Source organism: Myotis brandtii, unplaced genomic scaffold (assembly GCF_000412655.1).
Source record: "Myotis brandtii unplaced genomic scaffold, ASM41265v1 scaffold2623, whole genome shotgun sequence".
Classification (NCBI taxonomy): Eukaryota; Metazoa; Chordata; class Mammalia; order Chiroptera; family Vespertilionidae; genus Myotis; species Myotis brandtii.
The window spans coordinates 16,612-32,595 of record NW_005359986.1 but is presented as its reverse complement, the minus strand read 5'-3'; the positions used below and the strand labels follow the sequence as shown (position 1 = coordinate 32,595).

Below are 15,984 nucleotides of genomic sequence, written 5' to 3'. Positions count from 1 at the left end.
AGGCCTGTGCTGTGCTGCCCAGGGCGGGCAGGGTGGGTGGCAGCGAGATCCTCAGCCGCTGCCCGCCCCAGCGCTGTATCTGGGCCTGCCGTGTGCAGAGTGGGGCAGGTGTCAGTACTATCTGAGCGACCCCCAGACCCAGCGCTGGATCCGGGCCTGCCATCTGTGACCGGGAGAAATGGGGCAGACACCGTGGGATTGGGCATGCCATCTGCTACCAGGGGAGCGGGCCTAAGCCAGCAGGTGGTTATCTCCCGAGGGGTCCCAGACTGTGAGAGGGCACAGGTTGGGCTGAGGGACACCCCACCCTGCCAGTGCACAAATTTTTGTGCACCAGGCTTCTAGTATTTTTATAAAAAGATCAGAGACAAAATAAATGACATAGAGACAAAAAATACTAAAGATCAATAAAAACAAGAGCTGGTGCTTTGAAAGGGTAAACAAGATTGATGAACCTCTAGCAGGCTCACCAAGAAGCAAAGAGAGAGGACCCAAATAAACAAAATCAGCTATGAAAGAGGTGAAGTAACAACCGCCCCCACAGACATACAAATGATTATAAAAAATACTATGAACAACTCTACTCCAACATATTGGACAACCTAGCCAAAATGGACATATTCCTAGAAAAATACAGTCTTCCAAAACTCAGTCAGGACGAATCAAAAAACCTGAATAGACTGATAACTAACAATGAAATTGAAACCATAATCAAAAAACTTCCAGCAAACAAAAGCCCTGGTCCAGACGGCTTCACAGGGAAGTTTTACCAAACATTCAACCAGTTAACTGCCACGCATCCAAACAGAAACTATCCATGCCCACATGCCACGATATTTTGAATTTAATTAAAAAAAACAATTCACAATCAATATTATAAAAATAAATATATTACTCACAATTTGGGTGTTCTTGAATATCTTCAGTTGAAATTTCTCACGAAAAAAATGATTTTAAAGTTGGTCAATAGACGCTTATGGCAGGCAAATGGTCAAAGAAGAACTAAAACCTATCCTCAGACTATTCCAAGAAAATTCAAGAGGAAGGCACACTTCCAAGCTCTTTCTATGAATCCAGAATTACTCTAATCCCAAAACCAAATAAAGACACTACAAAGAAAGAGAATTAAGGCCAATATCTCTGATGAACATAGATGCTAAAATCCTCAACAAAATTCTAGCAAATCGGATCCAGCAATACATTAGAAATTCATACACCATTACCAAGAGGGATTTATTCCAGGGATGCAAGACTGGTGCAATTCCACAAATCAATAAACATTATACATCACATAAACAAATTGAGAGACAAAAATCACATAATCATATCAATTGTAGAAAAAGCATTTGACAAAATGCAACAACCTTTCTTGATAAAAACTCTCAGCAAAGTGGGAATAGAGGGATCATACCTCAACATAATAAGAATCTTCTATGACAAACATACAGCCAACATCATACTCAATGAGCAAAAACTAAAACCATTTCACCTAAGAACAGGAACAAGACAGGGATACCCACTTTATCCACTCCTATTCAACATAGTACTGGAAGTGCTAGCCATACAAATCAGACAAAAAGAAGAGATAAAAGGCATCCAAATTGGAAAAGAAGAAATAAAACTCTCATTATTTGCAGATGACATGATATGATACATAGAAAACCCTAAAGATTCTATCAAAAAAACTACTAGACCTAAAAAATGAATTTGGCAATGTGGCAGCACACAAAATTAACACCTAGAAATCTATGACTTTTTTATACACCAACAATGAACTCACAGAAAGAGAAACTAAAAAAAAAAAAATCCCATTTATCATTACAACAAAAAATTAAGATACCTAGGAATAGACCTAACTAAGGAGGTAAAAGACCTGTACTCAGAAAACTACAGGATGTTGAAAAAAAGAGATAGAGGAAGACAAAAACAAATGGAAGAATGTACCATGTTCATGGAGGTAGAATTACCATCATTAAAATGTCCATACTATCCAAAGCAATCTATAGATTCCATGCAATCCCTATTAAAATACCAAAGGCACATTTCACAGACCTAGACCAAACTCTCCAAAAATTCATATGGAATAAAAAAAGACCCCAAGTAGCCACAGCAATACTGAGAAACAGGTTGGAGGGATCACAATACCAGAAATAAAGCTATATTACAAAGCCACTGTTCCCAAAACTGCCTGGTACTGTCACTAGAACAGACATATGGTGTTGGGAAAATTGGACAGATACATGCAAAAAAAAATGAAACGAGACCACCAACTTACACCATACACAAAAATAAAACTAAAAATGGATAAAGGACTTAAATGTAAGACAGGAAACCATAAAAAAAACTTAGAAGAATCCATAGGCAGCAAAATATCAGATATATGTCATAACAATATCTTTACCAATGCAGCTCCTAGGGCAATGGAAACTAAGGAGAAAATAAACAAATGGGACCACATCAAAATAAAAAGCTTCTGCACAGAGAAAGAAACCATCAACAAAACAGGGAGCCCACTGCATGAGAGAACATATTTGCCAATGTTATATCCGATAAGGGTTTAATCTCCAAAATTTATAGGGAACTCATACAACTTAACAAAAGGAAGATAAACAATCAATCAAAAAATGGGCAAAGGTCCTAAGTAGACACTTTTCGAAAGTGGACATACAGACCAAGAGACATATGAAACATGCTCAAAGTCACTAATCATCCGAGAGATGCAAATCAAAACGACAATGAGGTACCATCTCACACCTGTCAGAATGGCTATCATCAGCAAATCAACAAACGACAAGTGCTGACGAGGATGTGGAGAAAAAGGAACACTCCTTTATTGCTGGTGGGAATGCAGACTGGTGCAGCCACTATGGAGAACAGTATGGAGTTTCCTCAGAAAGCTAAAAATGGAACTCCTATTTGATCCGGTGATCCCACTTCTAGGAATATATCCCAAGAAAACAGAAACACCAATCAGAAAGGATATATGCACCCCTATGTTCATACATAGCAGCACAATTTACAAAGCTAAGATTTGGAAACAGCCTAAGTGCCCATCAGCAGATGAGGGGGTTAAACAATTGTGGTACATCTACACAATGGAATACTATGCTGCTGTTAAAAAGAAGGAATTCTTACCATTTGCAACAGCATGGATGGACATGGAGAGCATTATGCTATGCAAAATAAGCCAGTCAGAGAAAGATAAATATCACATGATCTCATTCATTTGTGGAATATAATTAACAACTTAAACTAATGAACAAAAATAGATCCAGAGTCAAGTCATAGAAGCATCGAACTAACATTCAAACTGCAGAGGGAAGGTTGGTGAGGGTTGGGTCGAGGGAGTAAGAGATCAACCAAAGGACTTGTATGCATGCATACTAGTATATGCATAACCAATGGACACAGACAGTAGTGGGGAGGGGATATGCTGGAGGGTGGGAGCAGCCAGGGAGAGGTCAATGGGGGGAGGGGGAAGGAGACATATGTAATACATTAAACAATAAATAATTTAAATTTTAAAAAACAGAAGAGCTAGTAGGAATTATATTATTAAATATCAGAATCACTGTCTTTGCAAGGCCCATCTGCTTTTTTAACTTGATCCTTGTGAGGGGCCATGTGACTGGACATCACAACACAGGCCTTTGCATCACAACAAGGTAGCCAATGACCTACAGTTCTCCCAGCTTCTGTATTTGCAGCTGGAAGACCATGGAAGACCTTCATGTGAGAGCACGTTGTGCACACTGGAGCTCAGCAGACCTGAGTTCAGCTTCCTTGAGAAAGCTGTGCTGTGCTTTCCATGGGGATAAAGAGAAATGGAAACAGAAAGGCCAGTAAGATCCATGCCAGATATGGAGGCACTCCAACTCTCACACACCAAACCCATTTACATCCACTCAAAACCCAGAGAACCCTGTGCAAATTGCAAAAACAGCCACGAATACTTTGCAGTCTGTTAAGCTCCCCCTGATCTGAGCTGGTGCAGGACTTGCTTTGATTAACAGGAGGGAGTGGAAGCATTGCTGTGGGTTCTAGGTTAGGCTTAAGAGGCCCTGCACCAGGGAGCCTTCCAGCACCTTCTGAATGAGCCTCACTCAGCCTGCTGGATAACAAACCCACATGGAGGGAGGCCCGGCAGCCCCAGCTCAACCACTTGAGGCTGCAGACATGTGAGGGAGCCCACCTGAGGGCACCTGAGCCCAGCCCACAGCATGAAGACTGCCCGAATGGGCCCAGCACACTTTACTCTTACAGAACCAGGAGAAAACCATTAACTTTTGGAGTAGATTGTTCCATAGAAACATCTGCCTGATGCCACCCTCTTCAAAGAAATCCTATTTCCTGTGATTTCCAGGGCTTCTGTAGCCCACAGGCATGACTGCCACAGAAAGGAGGCCCAATGCATGAGGGAGAACTTATGGGCTGTCGCTGGCCTAGGCATGATGTTCTCATACCATTATCTTTATTGATATTTGTTATTATATAGTAGTTCTCATCTGGGAATACTTGCCATGTGCCAGGCACTGTACTATATTCAAACCTTATTATTTGTAAATATTATAGTTTCATGTCATCATAGTAATTATCAGAGTTTTCACCCCATTTCTAGGAAAGAACCCTAAGCCTCCTGTATTTTAAGGATTTGCCCAGGCTGATGCAGCAGATGAAATCAGAAGCTGTGCTGAGTGCTTGGTTATTTGATTACAAAGCCCATCTTCCCTGTACTTTGCTTCTCTGGGCTCTGCCTTCTCGTGAAGCATCTTTAATGACTGCAATGGTGGAGGTCTTGGCCTTTAAAGTAGACGCTCCAATGCTTCATAAGCAGGGTTGTATTGGGGCAAAGTAGCTGGAAGTCAGAACTAAAGAATTTGAAAATGTACAGGTTTTTAGAGACTGTTATAAGTGTTAATTACAACAAACCTGAGTAGTGTCTAAATAATTTTTAATATATTTTTATTGATTTCAGAGAGGAAGGGAGAGGGAGAAAGAGATAGAAACAATGATGAGAGAGAATCATTGATTGGCTGCATCCTATACGCCTCTCACTGGGCATGGAGCCTGCAGCCCCAGCATGTGTCCCGACTGGAAATCTAACCGTGACCTCCTGGTTCATAGTTCAACACTCAATCACTGAGCCATGCCAGCCAGACTCAAGTAGAAGCTCTTGATTCGCAACAGCAGGCCCCCCAGAAAATGATAAGGCCACCTATAGGTTCAAATATCTATCCTAATTATTTTAGGACACTGGATTCTGAATCCACGCAGAAGGAGACCCCTCCCCAGCAAAGCCACATGGCTTGCCTCATGACATTTTATCTCTGCCACTTACCAGCTGTGTGAGACTGGGCACCTCACCTCTCTGCTGCAGGGCCCTCCTGATAAAATAGGACTGGTATTAGAGCATGACAGGTACATTTAAGGAGTCCTAGGAATTCGTTCCAAGTGCAGTATGTGTATATACCCACAACAACCTAACGGGGTGCAGTCAATGCCCCCAGCCAAAGGCCACGGGGAGCACACCTGTTGGTGAACAAGCTGTTGTTGTGTCATCGCAGTGAGGGAGACACTCACTTTGGGGAATTGTGAGGCATCTCAGTCAGAGAGTGTTGAACCAAAGAAGCAAAATCAAGAGGAGACGTCTATTCAGAGAATTATTGCAGGACTAGTTTACACAGTTGTGGGGAACTGGGCAAGTCCAAGATCCACAGGGCAGACCACTGTCAGGAGGGGCAGCTGGAACTCTCAGCACAGCCCAAGCTGCAGCCCAGAGCGGAATCCACTCCCTCAGGGAAGCCTCACTCTGTGCCTGGGATTCTTTAGCTGACGGATCCAGCTCAGTCACATTATGCAGCATGACCTCTATCACTCAGTCAATGGGTTGTGGGCTTTAGTCACATCTACAAGATATCAACGTTTGATTGACTATCTGGGGACTATAACCTAGCTGACACATAAAGCTGATCCTTAACCTCAGGGTTTGGGCTTGTAGGTGATCTTGGAAAGGATTTGAAAAATAGAGACTTTGTCCTTAATGGGATTCTTTTAGGAAGTGGGTGCTGGGGTGGGTAGTTCTATAATTGGGCATCTTAATACATTTTACCTGGAAGGAAGGAAGGCGATACTGAAGCTAGAGCTCTAATTGGTAGAGAAGCAGCAGTCAGCTCTGGCCGGGTAGCCTCCTATGGATATGCCAAGGTTGCGGGTTCAGTCTCAGGTCACATACAAGAAGCAACCAATGAAAGTGTAAATACGTGGAACAACAAATGGATGTCTCTCTCTCTCTCTCTCTCTTTCTTTCTCTCTCATCAATCAATTAAAAAAATAATAAAAAGGAGCAGCAGTCATTCACGTTACCCAGGAGAGAGGTGTGCTTGGCTGTTTTTGTGGCTCAGACAATGTCCATGTTCTGGTTATTTAGGTCTGTGAGAACCAGCAGGCACACCCAGGAGAGGAGATTCTTATTTCATACCTTCCCTCCTTTCATGGAGAATTCCCTCAGGTCCACTCAGAATGGACGCTGCATCAGAACCTCAGAACCTGGCGATTTCCCAGGCCTCCTGGTACACACTCTTCAGCCGGCAACTGAGGTGTCATCACAGGGGAGGTTTCTGATTGGCTAGAACCTGACCTGCAGGGTTTGGTTTGGGTGTTACAGATTTCTTCCTCAGCTTGGTCCTCCCATTGCTCTACAACTCAGAGCAGCAACTGCTGAGACCACCTTGAGAAGAGGATGGCCCTAAACAGAGCCCTGATTTGGGCCCTCGTCGCCCTGACCACTGTGCTGAGTCGCTGTGGAGGTGAAGACATTGTGGGTGAGTGCTCCACTGCTCCACGTGGGGACTGGACTGGAAAACAGAATTGGAGGGTAAAAAAGATAGAGATTTGCATAGAAACAGTAGCAATTCCTCAAAGGCATCCTCAATATTAAGCAGATCCAACAATTATGGTCCTTCCTCCTGTGGGAAACCAGAGTCCCCATCCAGTCTCTGCTACCTGAGCTGTTGCACACTGCACCACGGCCATCATCCTGGTTCTAATGTTGGATCCATGAATATAGCCCAGAGGCTCTATGGCATTCATGCATGATTGCCTCAGAGATTAGGGGTGTTTTCACAAATGGATGTTCTGTTGCTAAAATTCATGAATTATTGCTCCCAAATTTTTCTGAACAACTTTTGGAGCTTTATGAATAGTTCTCCTGTAGTTTACCTTGGGGTAAAGAGTTTCATGAATTATGTGTTCTATGTAGATATAAAGAAGGGTTCTTTGCTTTGTCTCAGATTCACATACATTTCCAAGCTGAGAACTGGCACGGGTGGGGAGTGGGTAAGCAGCCCAGTGAGGGCCTTCAGACAAGTCATTTTATCACGTGGTTTTCATTTAACCTCAGTTACCGCTTATGCGTCACCTTACAGAAAATCAAGTAAAATAGGTATTAGGTGTGCTTCCCAAGTAATGCCAATATTTAAAATTACTACTATTACAGGTCTAGCTGTATAATTTTTCATTAACAAAGCAGGGAATATCTTTACTTTTATTTTAAAATTGAGAAAGTTATGGTGAAAACTTGGTGAATTAAATTATATTAGCCTCATACGGCCTGTCCTTCACCACATCTAAGGAAGCTCTGTAAGAGGAAGATTGGGCGACCAATCAGGGTTTGTTCCCCTGAGCCCCTCCACCTCTGTTGCTCACCTTTCCACCCTGTCTTCGTCATTCCTTTACCCTCCTTTCTTTTAGGATCCATCTCTGTCTCTTTTTCTGTTGTTTTATTGGCATGAAGAGTGGGTTTGTAAAAGCAAAGTAGAAAAACCAAGCACTGTAGTTCAAAGGGGAAGTGAACTGGAGGTTACCCTGATCTTCAGCGACGTTATTAACCATGGCTGCCCCCAGGCTTTCTTGGTTTTGCAGGAAACTTTCGCCTGCTTCTCCAGGGCACGTCTCAGTCCCCTTTTCTCAATGTCACTGCAGAGTGCCCTGGTCCGGCTTGACATATCTCCCACTGTGGGCACAGGGCCAAGAGCCCATGATGCCTGTAGGGACCCATGAAAATGTTTTACTTTCTTTTAAAATTAGAAGAAAAAATGAACTTTTAGGGTAGTAAAAACTATTTTAATTTAGCCTTGATTATATTTGCCATTGTAGCAACATGGTCATAAAATATTATTTTTTAATATTTTTATGGAAAAGTAAAGGCCCCACCTAACAACAGTGCTTAGGGCTCAGGAGTCATAATGCAGCCATCACCACTGAGTCTAACTTTCACAGGATGCTGCTACCTTCTTGTCTGTCAGTCTTCCCCAAATCTCTGTCATCCTGGAGAACAGTGTTGGCATTTGCTACACAGTTTGAGCACCAGGAGCTCAGTGCTGGGACTCAGATAAAGAGATGTGCCATCTGCCACTGGAGGGAGCTCAGTTAGCGATGGGGACAACATGGTGCCCAGTGCAGGGCCACTGCTGTGCAGGACAATGGGCCTAGCGAGGCTGTAACTGAAAGTGAGTAGTTCCAGCTGGCGCAGTGATGTCTGTCAGCAGCAGCGTGCAGCCAGGACCCGTGCAGATGAAAAGGATAATCACATATATTCATGTTTGAAATGGAATCAAGAAGGTTCATTACAAGGACAAGGAGGTTTTGAGTGGCCAGCCAAGGGGATCATGCTGGGTGGGGATGAGGGCCAGAGTTTTTGTTGAGTCCTCTACAAGGTAAGTGTTGAGTCAGAAAAAGGAGAGGCTTAGTAACGTCCTTCAAGAAAAGCAGAGGGTGGGAAATGACAGAAATCCAAAGTCTAATGAAGTTTCCAGTTTCATTTCAAAGGAAACCAGGTGCTCTCCTCTAAGGACCACCCTGTTACAAAGCAGAGACCTTAGCCCTGGCTTGTGGCTCAGTGGTTAGAGTGGTGACATGCCCATGGAAAGGTCATCAGTTTGATTCTTGGTCAAGGGCAGGTACCTGAGTTGCAGGTTCAATCCCCAGAGCCACCTGCGAGAGGCAACCAATTGGTCTAAGAGGTTTCTCTCTCTCTATCTTTCTCCCACCTTCCTCCCTCCCACTCTGTCTTAAAAAAAAAAAAAATCAATGGAAAAAATATCCTCAGGTGAGGATTAACAAAACAAAACAAAAAAAAAAAACAAAGACCTTAGAAGCATTGTTTACTTTTTATGTGTTTTGTGATATTTTCACTGCCCTTATCCTGCTCTTTCTTAGTCCCTAAAATAGAGGCAATTTTTTAAAAATGATATCAGGTGTGCTTATGTTGGTTAAAAAAAATAAAAGGAGGAAGGAATCCTTCTATAGCAAATGTTCTATTCTGAGCCGGTCCTGAGGGGAGAGGACCCACAATGAATGTGTTATTAACCGATGGAGAAATTGAGAGAGAAAACTTATGAAGCAGAGGGAGGTAAACTGAATCTCTGGGAAAGAAAGCTAAGGCCATGGTCGTTCATTCATTCCTTGTTCTGCCCATTTCAGTATTAATCCGAGGTGCTGGGTGCTGAGCTAGGCAGGCCAGGAATAGCAGTGAACAGGCCTGTGGAATTCTGGTCCTGTGACAGGAGCAACCGCCAGAGTGGAGAGGCAACTGGATTCTAACAGGACAGCCAGGGGAGGGAGCAGGCGCTGGGAATTGTCTGTGGGCTGTGCTGAAAGTACAGCCCACAATGTTTGCATGTCCGTTTCTTGCCACTTTGTTTAACGAAATCCTTTCTCTCCTGTGTTTTGCACCTCCCTGCTCCCACCTCACTCATCAGCTGACCACGTTGGGGCCTATGGCATAAATGTCTACCACTACTACGGTTCCTCGGGCCAGTACACCCATGAATTTGATGGAGATGAGGAGTTCTACGTGAACCTGGACAAGAAGGAGACTATCTGGCAGCTGCCTATGTTTAGTGAATTTAGAAATTTTGACCCTCAGGTTGCACTGAGAAACATGGCTATTGCAAACTACACCCTGGGCATCCTGATTAAAAGCTCCAACTCTACCACTGCTCCCAACAGTATGTGTCCACCATCCTGTGTCTTTACTGAATCTACCCTTCATACCAGGCCTCACTCCCTTCTTGCCTCAGATAGATCCCTTCACTCTATAAAATTCTCTCTTTTCCAAGGAGTCCCAGATCTTCTCATGGAATTTGCTGAGCCCTCATCCTCTCCCTTCTTACAAATCACATATTTCCATAAGATACAGAGATTCTTGCTCCCCTATGCAATCCTCGACTCATTCAAGGACGGGTCCCTTAGACGCCCTACCCTAACAAGGGGCCACAGAATGAAAGGCCTGGGGATGATATGTAGGCAGTGTATAGCGCTGTGATGGCGAACCTATGACACGGGTGTCAGAGGTGACACACGAACTCATTTTTTTGGTTGATTTTTCTGTGCTAAATGGCATTTAAATATATAAAACTCCCTTCTTCTTTCGAATAGATTCCCTTCACTCTATAAAATGGTCTCCTTTCCAGGGAGTCACAGATCTTCTCATGGAATTTGCTGAACCCTCATCCTCTCCCTTCTTACAAATCACATATTTCCATGAAATACAGATTCTTGCTTCCACACTGCAATCCTCGACCCCTTCAAGGACGGTCCCCGTAGACGTCCATCCTAACAAGGGGCCCACAGAGGGAAGGGCGTGGGGATGATGGGCGGGCAAAGTACAGCGGCTCACAAGCAGAGGGAACAAGAGCATCTCCTCTCTCCAATGGGGAAACGTTGGTGGGAGGCCCCTACAGGACGCAGGGACCCTCAGGGCAGAGCTGCCCACGATTCTAAACCCAGTGCTGTTTCCTCACCGCAGAGGTTCCTGAGGTGACTGTGTTTCCCAAGTCTCCCGTGGAGCTGGGCCAGCCCAACACCCTCATCTGTGCCGTGGACAACATCTTCCCTCCTGTGATCAACATCTCGTGGCTGAGCAACGGGCACTCAGTCACACAGGGTGTTTCTGAAACCAGCTTCCTGTCCAAGAGGGATCATTCCTTCCTCAAGATCAGTTACCTCACCTTCCTCCCTTCTGCTGACGACGTCTATGACTGCAAGGTGGAGCACTGGGGGCTGGACCAGCCACTCCTGAAGCACTGGGGTGTGTATGAGCCTCACGCCTTCTGGTGCCTTCTTTTCTCTGTCATGTCAGACACTCTCCCTTTTAGCTCCTAAATCTCATGGCCCAAAGCCTGTTTTCTACACTTCAAGGATTTCTAATGATGGACTTTATTATTCTCCCTCAACCTGGAGCCAAGTCTTTGTAGAACCAACACCACCCCTCCCACCCCATCTTGCACATATGCTGTGAGCCAACCTTCCGCATCCTGACCTCCATCACCTCACTCCCACAGAGCCCGAGATTCCAGCCCCCATGTCAGAGCTGACGGAGACAGTGGTCTGCGCCCTGGGGCTGGCCGTGGGCCTCGTGGGCATCGTCATGGGCACCGTCTTCATTATCCAGGGCCTGCGCCCAGCTGGTGCCTCCAGACACCAAGGGCCCTTGTGAGTCACACTCCAGAAGGATGGTAAGGATTCCCATTTGTTAGAGCTGGGACCGGGAGACACAGTACAGGAGGAAGAAGAGTGGGAAGAGATTGTGGACACAACTGTGGTTGAAAAGTAGTAGTAGAATTGGGAAATAGCATGAAGATAGCACAGTAGCCCCTGAGACCTATGAATCTTATGTCTGTCCTGTTACTGCAGGTGTGTTGCCAATCTTAAGAGCAAAGGAGTGAACATGCTGGGTGACCTGGCACTATTCGCTGGTGACAGAATTTGAATAACCTTGATATGCAGGCAGGGCCATAAGATGGTGTACAAATACCTTGCTAGTGCTCCCTTCAGCAGCACATTTACCAAAATCAGAACAACACTGAGATTAGCATGGTCCCTGCGTAAGCATGACACACACATTAGTGAAGCATTCCATGATCTTTTACATAAATGCCTAACTACCGTGCTGTACACCTGAAACTAATATAAAACAATATTGACTGTCAACTGTAATTGAAAATTAAAGACAAAAATTTTGCTAGTTATAAGCATTATTAATTAAAAGCAATGGATCACATGATATGAAAGGCACTTTTGTGTTTTGAGCCCTTTAATGATTTAGGAGATTCAAACGTGAAGCTATGGATGAATTTCTTTTCATACAATAATTGGAAGGTTTCTTTTCCTCTCTAGAATGAGAGAAGTTGAGATTGGCTTAGGCTGAGAGAACAGATAGGGTAGAGTAGTCAGTGACATATTATTGGTGAAGGGGTTGCTAAGAGAACTCCTAGAGCAAAAAGTTGTAATATGTGGCTTTAGCTTTTACTCTCTAATAAAAGATATCTCCCATCCATATGGCCAATAAACTTTTAGTCAAGGAATGTTATATTCAACATATTTTTATGTATGCCTACTTTTGGGAAGAGGTAGGAAAGATTCAAGAAAAAAAAGCTACCTGGAGGAGAGACCAAGATGGCGGCATAGGTAAACACCGGAGACTGCTGCCGCAAACAACCACTTCAAAAATACAACTAAAAGACGGAACGGACATCACCCAGAACCACAGGAAGGCTGGCTGAGGAGAGACTCTTCAACTAGAAGGAAAAATAACAGCACACCGAGGCTCAGAGGAGGCGCAGTGTGGAAAAAACTCAGGTGCGGAGGTGCGCGCGCAAAGCGGGCTGGTGGCTGAGAGCGCGGTTGTCGTTTTCGGTCAGGGGGGAGTCTCAGACTCTGAGCTCCAGATACGGGCGAATCGCTGGGGACTCGGACCCAAACGGGAGAAGCGGGAGTGTCTGGCATCAGTTGGAAGGCAGCTTTCCCTCCGAGGTTTGCAGCGGTTCCGGGGGTTCTGAGAAGCAGAGCCTCTGGGAACAGGACTGAGGGCACCATAACGGCTCCCTCCGCCCGCCCTGTTGAGCCCGCCCCGCCCAAGCCCTGCGCAGAGCCATTTGCCGGATAGCCTCAGGCAAAGGCTAGATTAGCACCTCCCCAGAGGACAGAAGTTTTCCGCGGCAGACACAGCTGATTCACACAGCCAGTCGGCCTGGTGGTCAAATCCCTCTAGTATTAACTACAACAATCAAGGCTCAACTAGAACAAGACTGCGCACAAAGACCACTAGGGGGTGCACCAAGAAAGCATAAAAAATGCGGAGACAAAAAAACATGACAGAAATGGAGGATATAGAGCTAAAAATCGCAATTTTGAGGGCTTGCAAAAATGTGCTAGAAGCTGTCAATAAACTTGAGGAGAGAGTCACGAAAACTAATGAGACCCTCGATGCTATGATAAAGAACCAACTAGAAATTAAGCATACACGGACTGAAATAAAGAATATTATACAGACACCCAATAGCAGACCAGAGGAGCGCAAGAATCAAGTCAAAGATTTGAAATGCGAAGAAGCAAAAAACACCCAACCGGAAAAGCAAAATGAAAAAAGAATCCGAAAATACGAAGATAGTGTAAGGAGCCTCTGGGACAGCTTCAAGCGTACCAACATCAGAATAATAGGGGTGCCAGAAGATGAGAGACAGCAAGATATTGAAAACCTATTTGAAGAAATAATGGCAGAAAACTTCCCCCACCTGGTGAAAGAAATGGACTTACAGGTCCAAGAAGCGCAGAGAACCCCAAACAAAAGGAATCCAAAGAGGACCACACCAAGACACATCATAATTAAAATGCCAAGAGCAAAAGACAAAGAGAGAATCTTAAAAGCAGCAAGAGAAAGAGACTCAATTACCTACAAGGGAATACCCATACGACTGTCAGCTGATTTCTCAACAGAAACTTTGCAGGCCAGAAGGGAATGGCAAGAAATATTCAAAGTGCTGAATACCAAGAACCTACAACCAAGAATACTTTATCCAGCAAAGCTATCATTCAGAATTGAAGGTCAGATAAAGAGCTTCACAGATAAGGAAAAGCTAAAGGAGTTCATCACCACTAAACCAGTATTATACGAAATGCTGAAAGGTATCCTTTAAGAAGAGGAAGAAGAAAAAGGTGAAGGACTTATATGCATGCATGTAAGCATAACCAATGGACATAAGACACTGGGGGTTAGGGGAGGCCAGGGGATTGTCAATGGTGGGGGAAAAAAGGAGACATATGTAATACCCTTTGTAATACTTTTAGCAATAAAACAATAAAAAAAGAGAGAGAGAGAGAAAAGGTACCTGGGAAGAAGTAAGAGAATAATTAAAAATGTACACTAAAATTAGTACTTGCAGGGAATCAGAACCAGAACATCATGACAGTGTAACTAACAAAGCACAGAGCATTTTTAGGGCCATAAAGCAATTCTGTATGACACCATAATGGTGCACACATGCCATTATACCTTTGCCCAAACCCATCTAATGTACAACAACAAGAATGAACCCTCATATAAACCATAGACTCTGGGTGATAATGATGTGTCAATGTAGGCTCATCAGTTGTAACAGATGTACCATTTTGGTGGGAAATTTTAACAATGGAGGAGGCTGTGCCTGTGAGGGCACAGGGTGTACATGGGAAATATTTGTATTTTCTGCTCAATTTTGCTAAAATTACTGTAAAGTGCATTGAGCAAAAGATCAGCAATCATGATCCCAAATGTATAAAATAAAAATATTGATAAGGAAAAATATATAGGTCACCTGAAAATGCACAAAAATGCTGAGAAGAGTTTTAAATTTCAATGATTCATGAGGTAAGAACTTGACATTTTGGAGGGGTGTGTGTGTGTGTGTGTGTGTGTGTGTGTGTGTGTGTATGTAGTAATATAAGGGTTATATTGAATGTCATTATGACCAGTGTCACAGAAATACACAAATTCTGCCCTACTCAGACTCCTTCCCCATGAAGTACTTGGAAAAACAAACTTATTGTTAGTTGCATTTTATTAAAGGAATTCATTTTTTATAATTTCATGTTATTTTAAAATAGCAATATTAACTCTAAAAATAAGAGCAATCATTTATTTTTATCAACTGGAAATTAAAAGGAGGGTCATCATATAACATTACTATAAACAAAGTTGGAAATCAATCCTTATTATTTTGAATTATGTGATTCTTGAAAATTTTTGAGTTATTTGAATTATTGTAGATTTTGTACATAAAGTATGACTTTATTAGTATGTACTATCATACCACTTAAAGGCAACATGATTTTTAAATTACATAAAATATATCATGATTGTATTTACCACATAAAAAGTAGGTATTTTGAATGGTTAAATTTTTTCTTACTCATCAAACACTTTAAAGTCAAACGGCACATAATCAGCAGTCAAAAGGTGTTAATTATTGGTGTTAGTATTACTTTCTGGATCCCAGGGCACAATTTCATAGTAAATGACATCACAGGGATGCCACTAAAAAAATCCAGAATAGGGGTAGTTCCACTATTTAGAACTAGGCAAACAACGATTTGTTCAGCAAATAGCTTGCAAGGAAGACTAGAGAACAGAGAAACCATACATTTAACAAACTGAAGAAACATATCAACTAAATGTTAGGCTTTGTTTGGACTCATTCAAACAAAACAACTGTTGCAAAATTTTTCTGAGACAGTCAGAAAAACTAATCACTTACTGTTTTAAGGAGTTACTTATCTAATTTTAGGTGTGGTAATGACATGGTTGCTATGTTTCTAAAAAGACATTATACTGTAGATTTTCATAATAAATTATGAGTAAAAATGATATGATGTCTGAGATTACTTCAAAATAATGCAGTGATCATGTAATATTAAGTAATTGGTATACAAAATTGCCCATGAATTGATCATTGTTAAAGCTGGACTGTTGATACATGGCACTGTTCTCTCTACTGCTTTATATAGTTGAATTGTCCATAATACAAAAAATGTTTAAGTGAGAAAGCCAAAATATAGGCAGAGAAGCATTCTGTTTGAAGATATGTTGGTTTTGAAGGTTTTCCAAATTTTTATCACACTTAGGAAACCCTGAGTATCCAAATTCAGCTGTAGACCATAGAACCTTAG

The 15,984-nt window shown here is 42.9% G+C and overlaps 1 protein-coding gene across 3 annotated transcripts in view; it reads left to right on the top strand.

The window, feature by feature from the left end:
* LOC102242876 (HLA class II histocompatibility antigen, DQ alpha 2 chain) overlaps positions 1-11,951 on the top strand; it is a 117,286-nt gene extending 105,335 nt beyond the window's left edge. Inside the window, exons 1-5 of one of the 3 annotated variants that reach the window (XM_014541122.1) lie at positions 6,688-6,821; positions 9,759-10,007; positions 10,808-11,089; positions 11,343-11,516; positions 11,695-11,951. In XM_014541122.1, coding sequence (XP_014396608.1) covers positions 6,740-6,821; positions 9,759-10,007; positions 10,808-11,089; positions 11,343-11,497 — 768 coding nt within the window. In that variant the 5' untranslated portion in view covers positions 6,688-6,739 and the 3' untranslated portion in view covers positions 11,498-11,516; positions 11,695-11,951. Of the gene's footprint in view, positions 1-6,687; positions 6,822-9,758; positions 10,008-10,807; positions 11,090-11,342; positions 11,517-11,694 lie in introns of those variants that run through there. The other 2 variants (XM_014541125.1, XM_014541123.1) reach the window with 2 other exon arrangements.
* Positions 11,952-15,984: the final 4,033 nt, after the last annotated feature.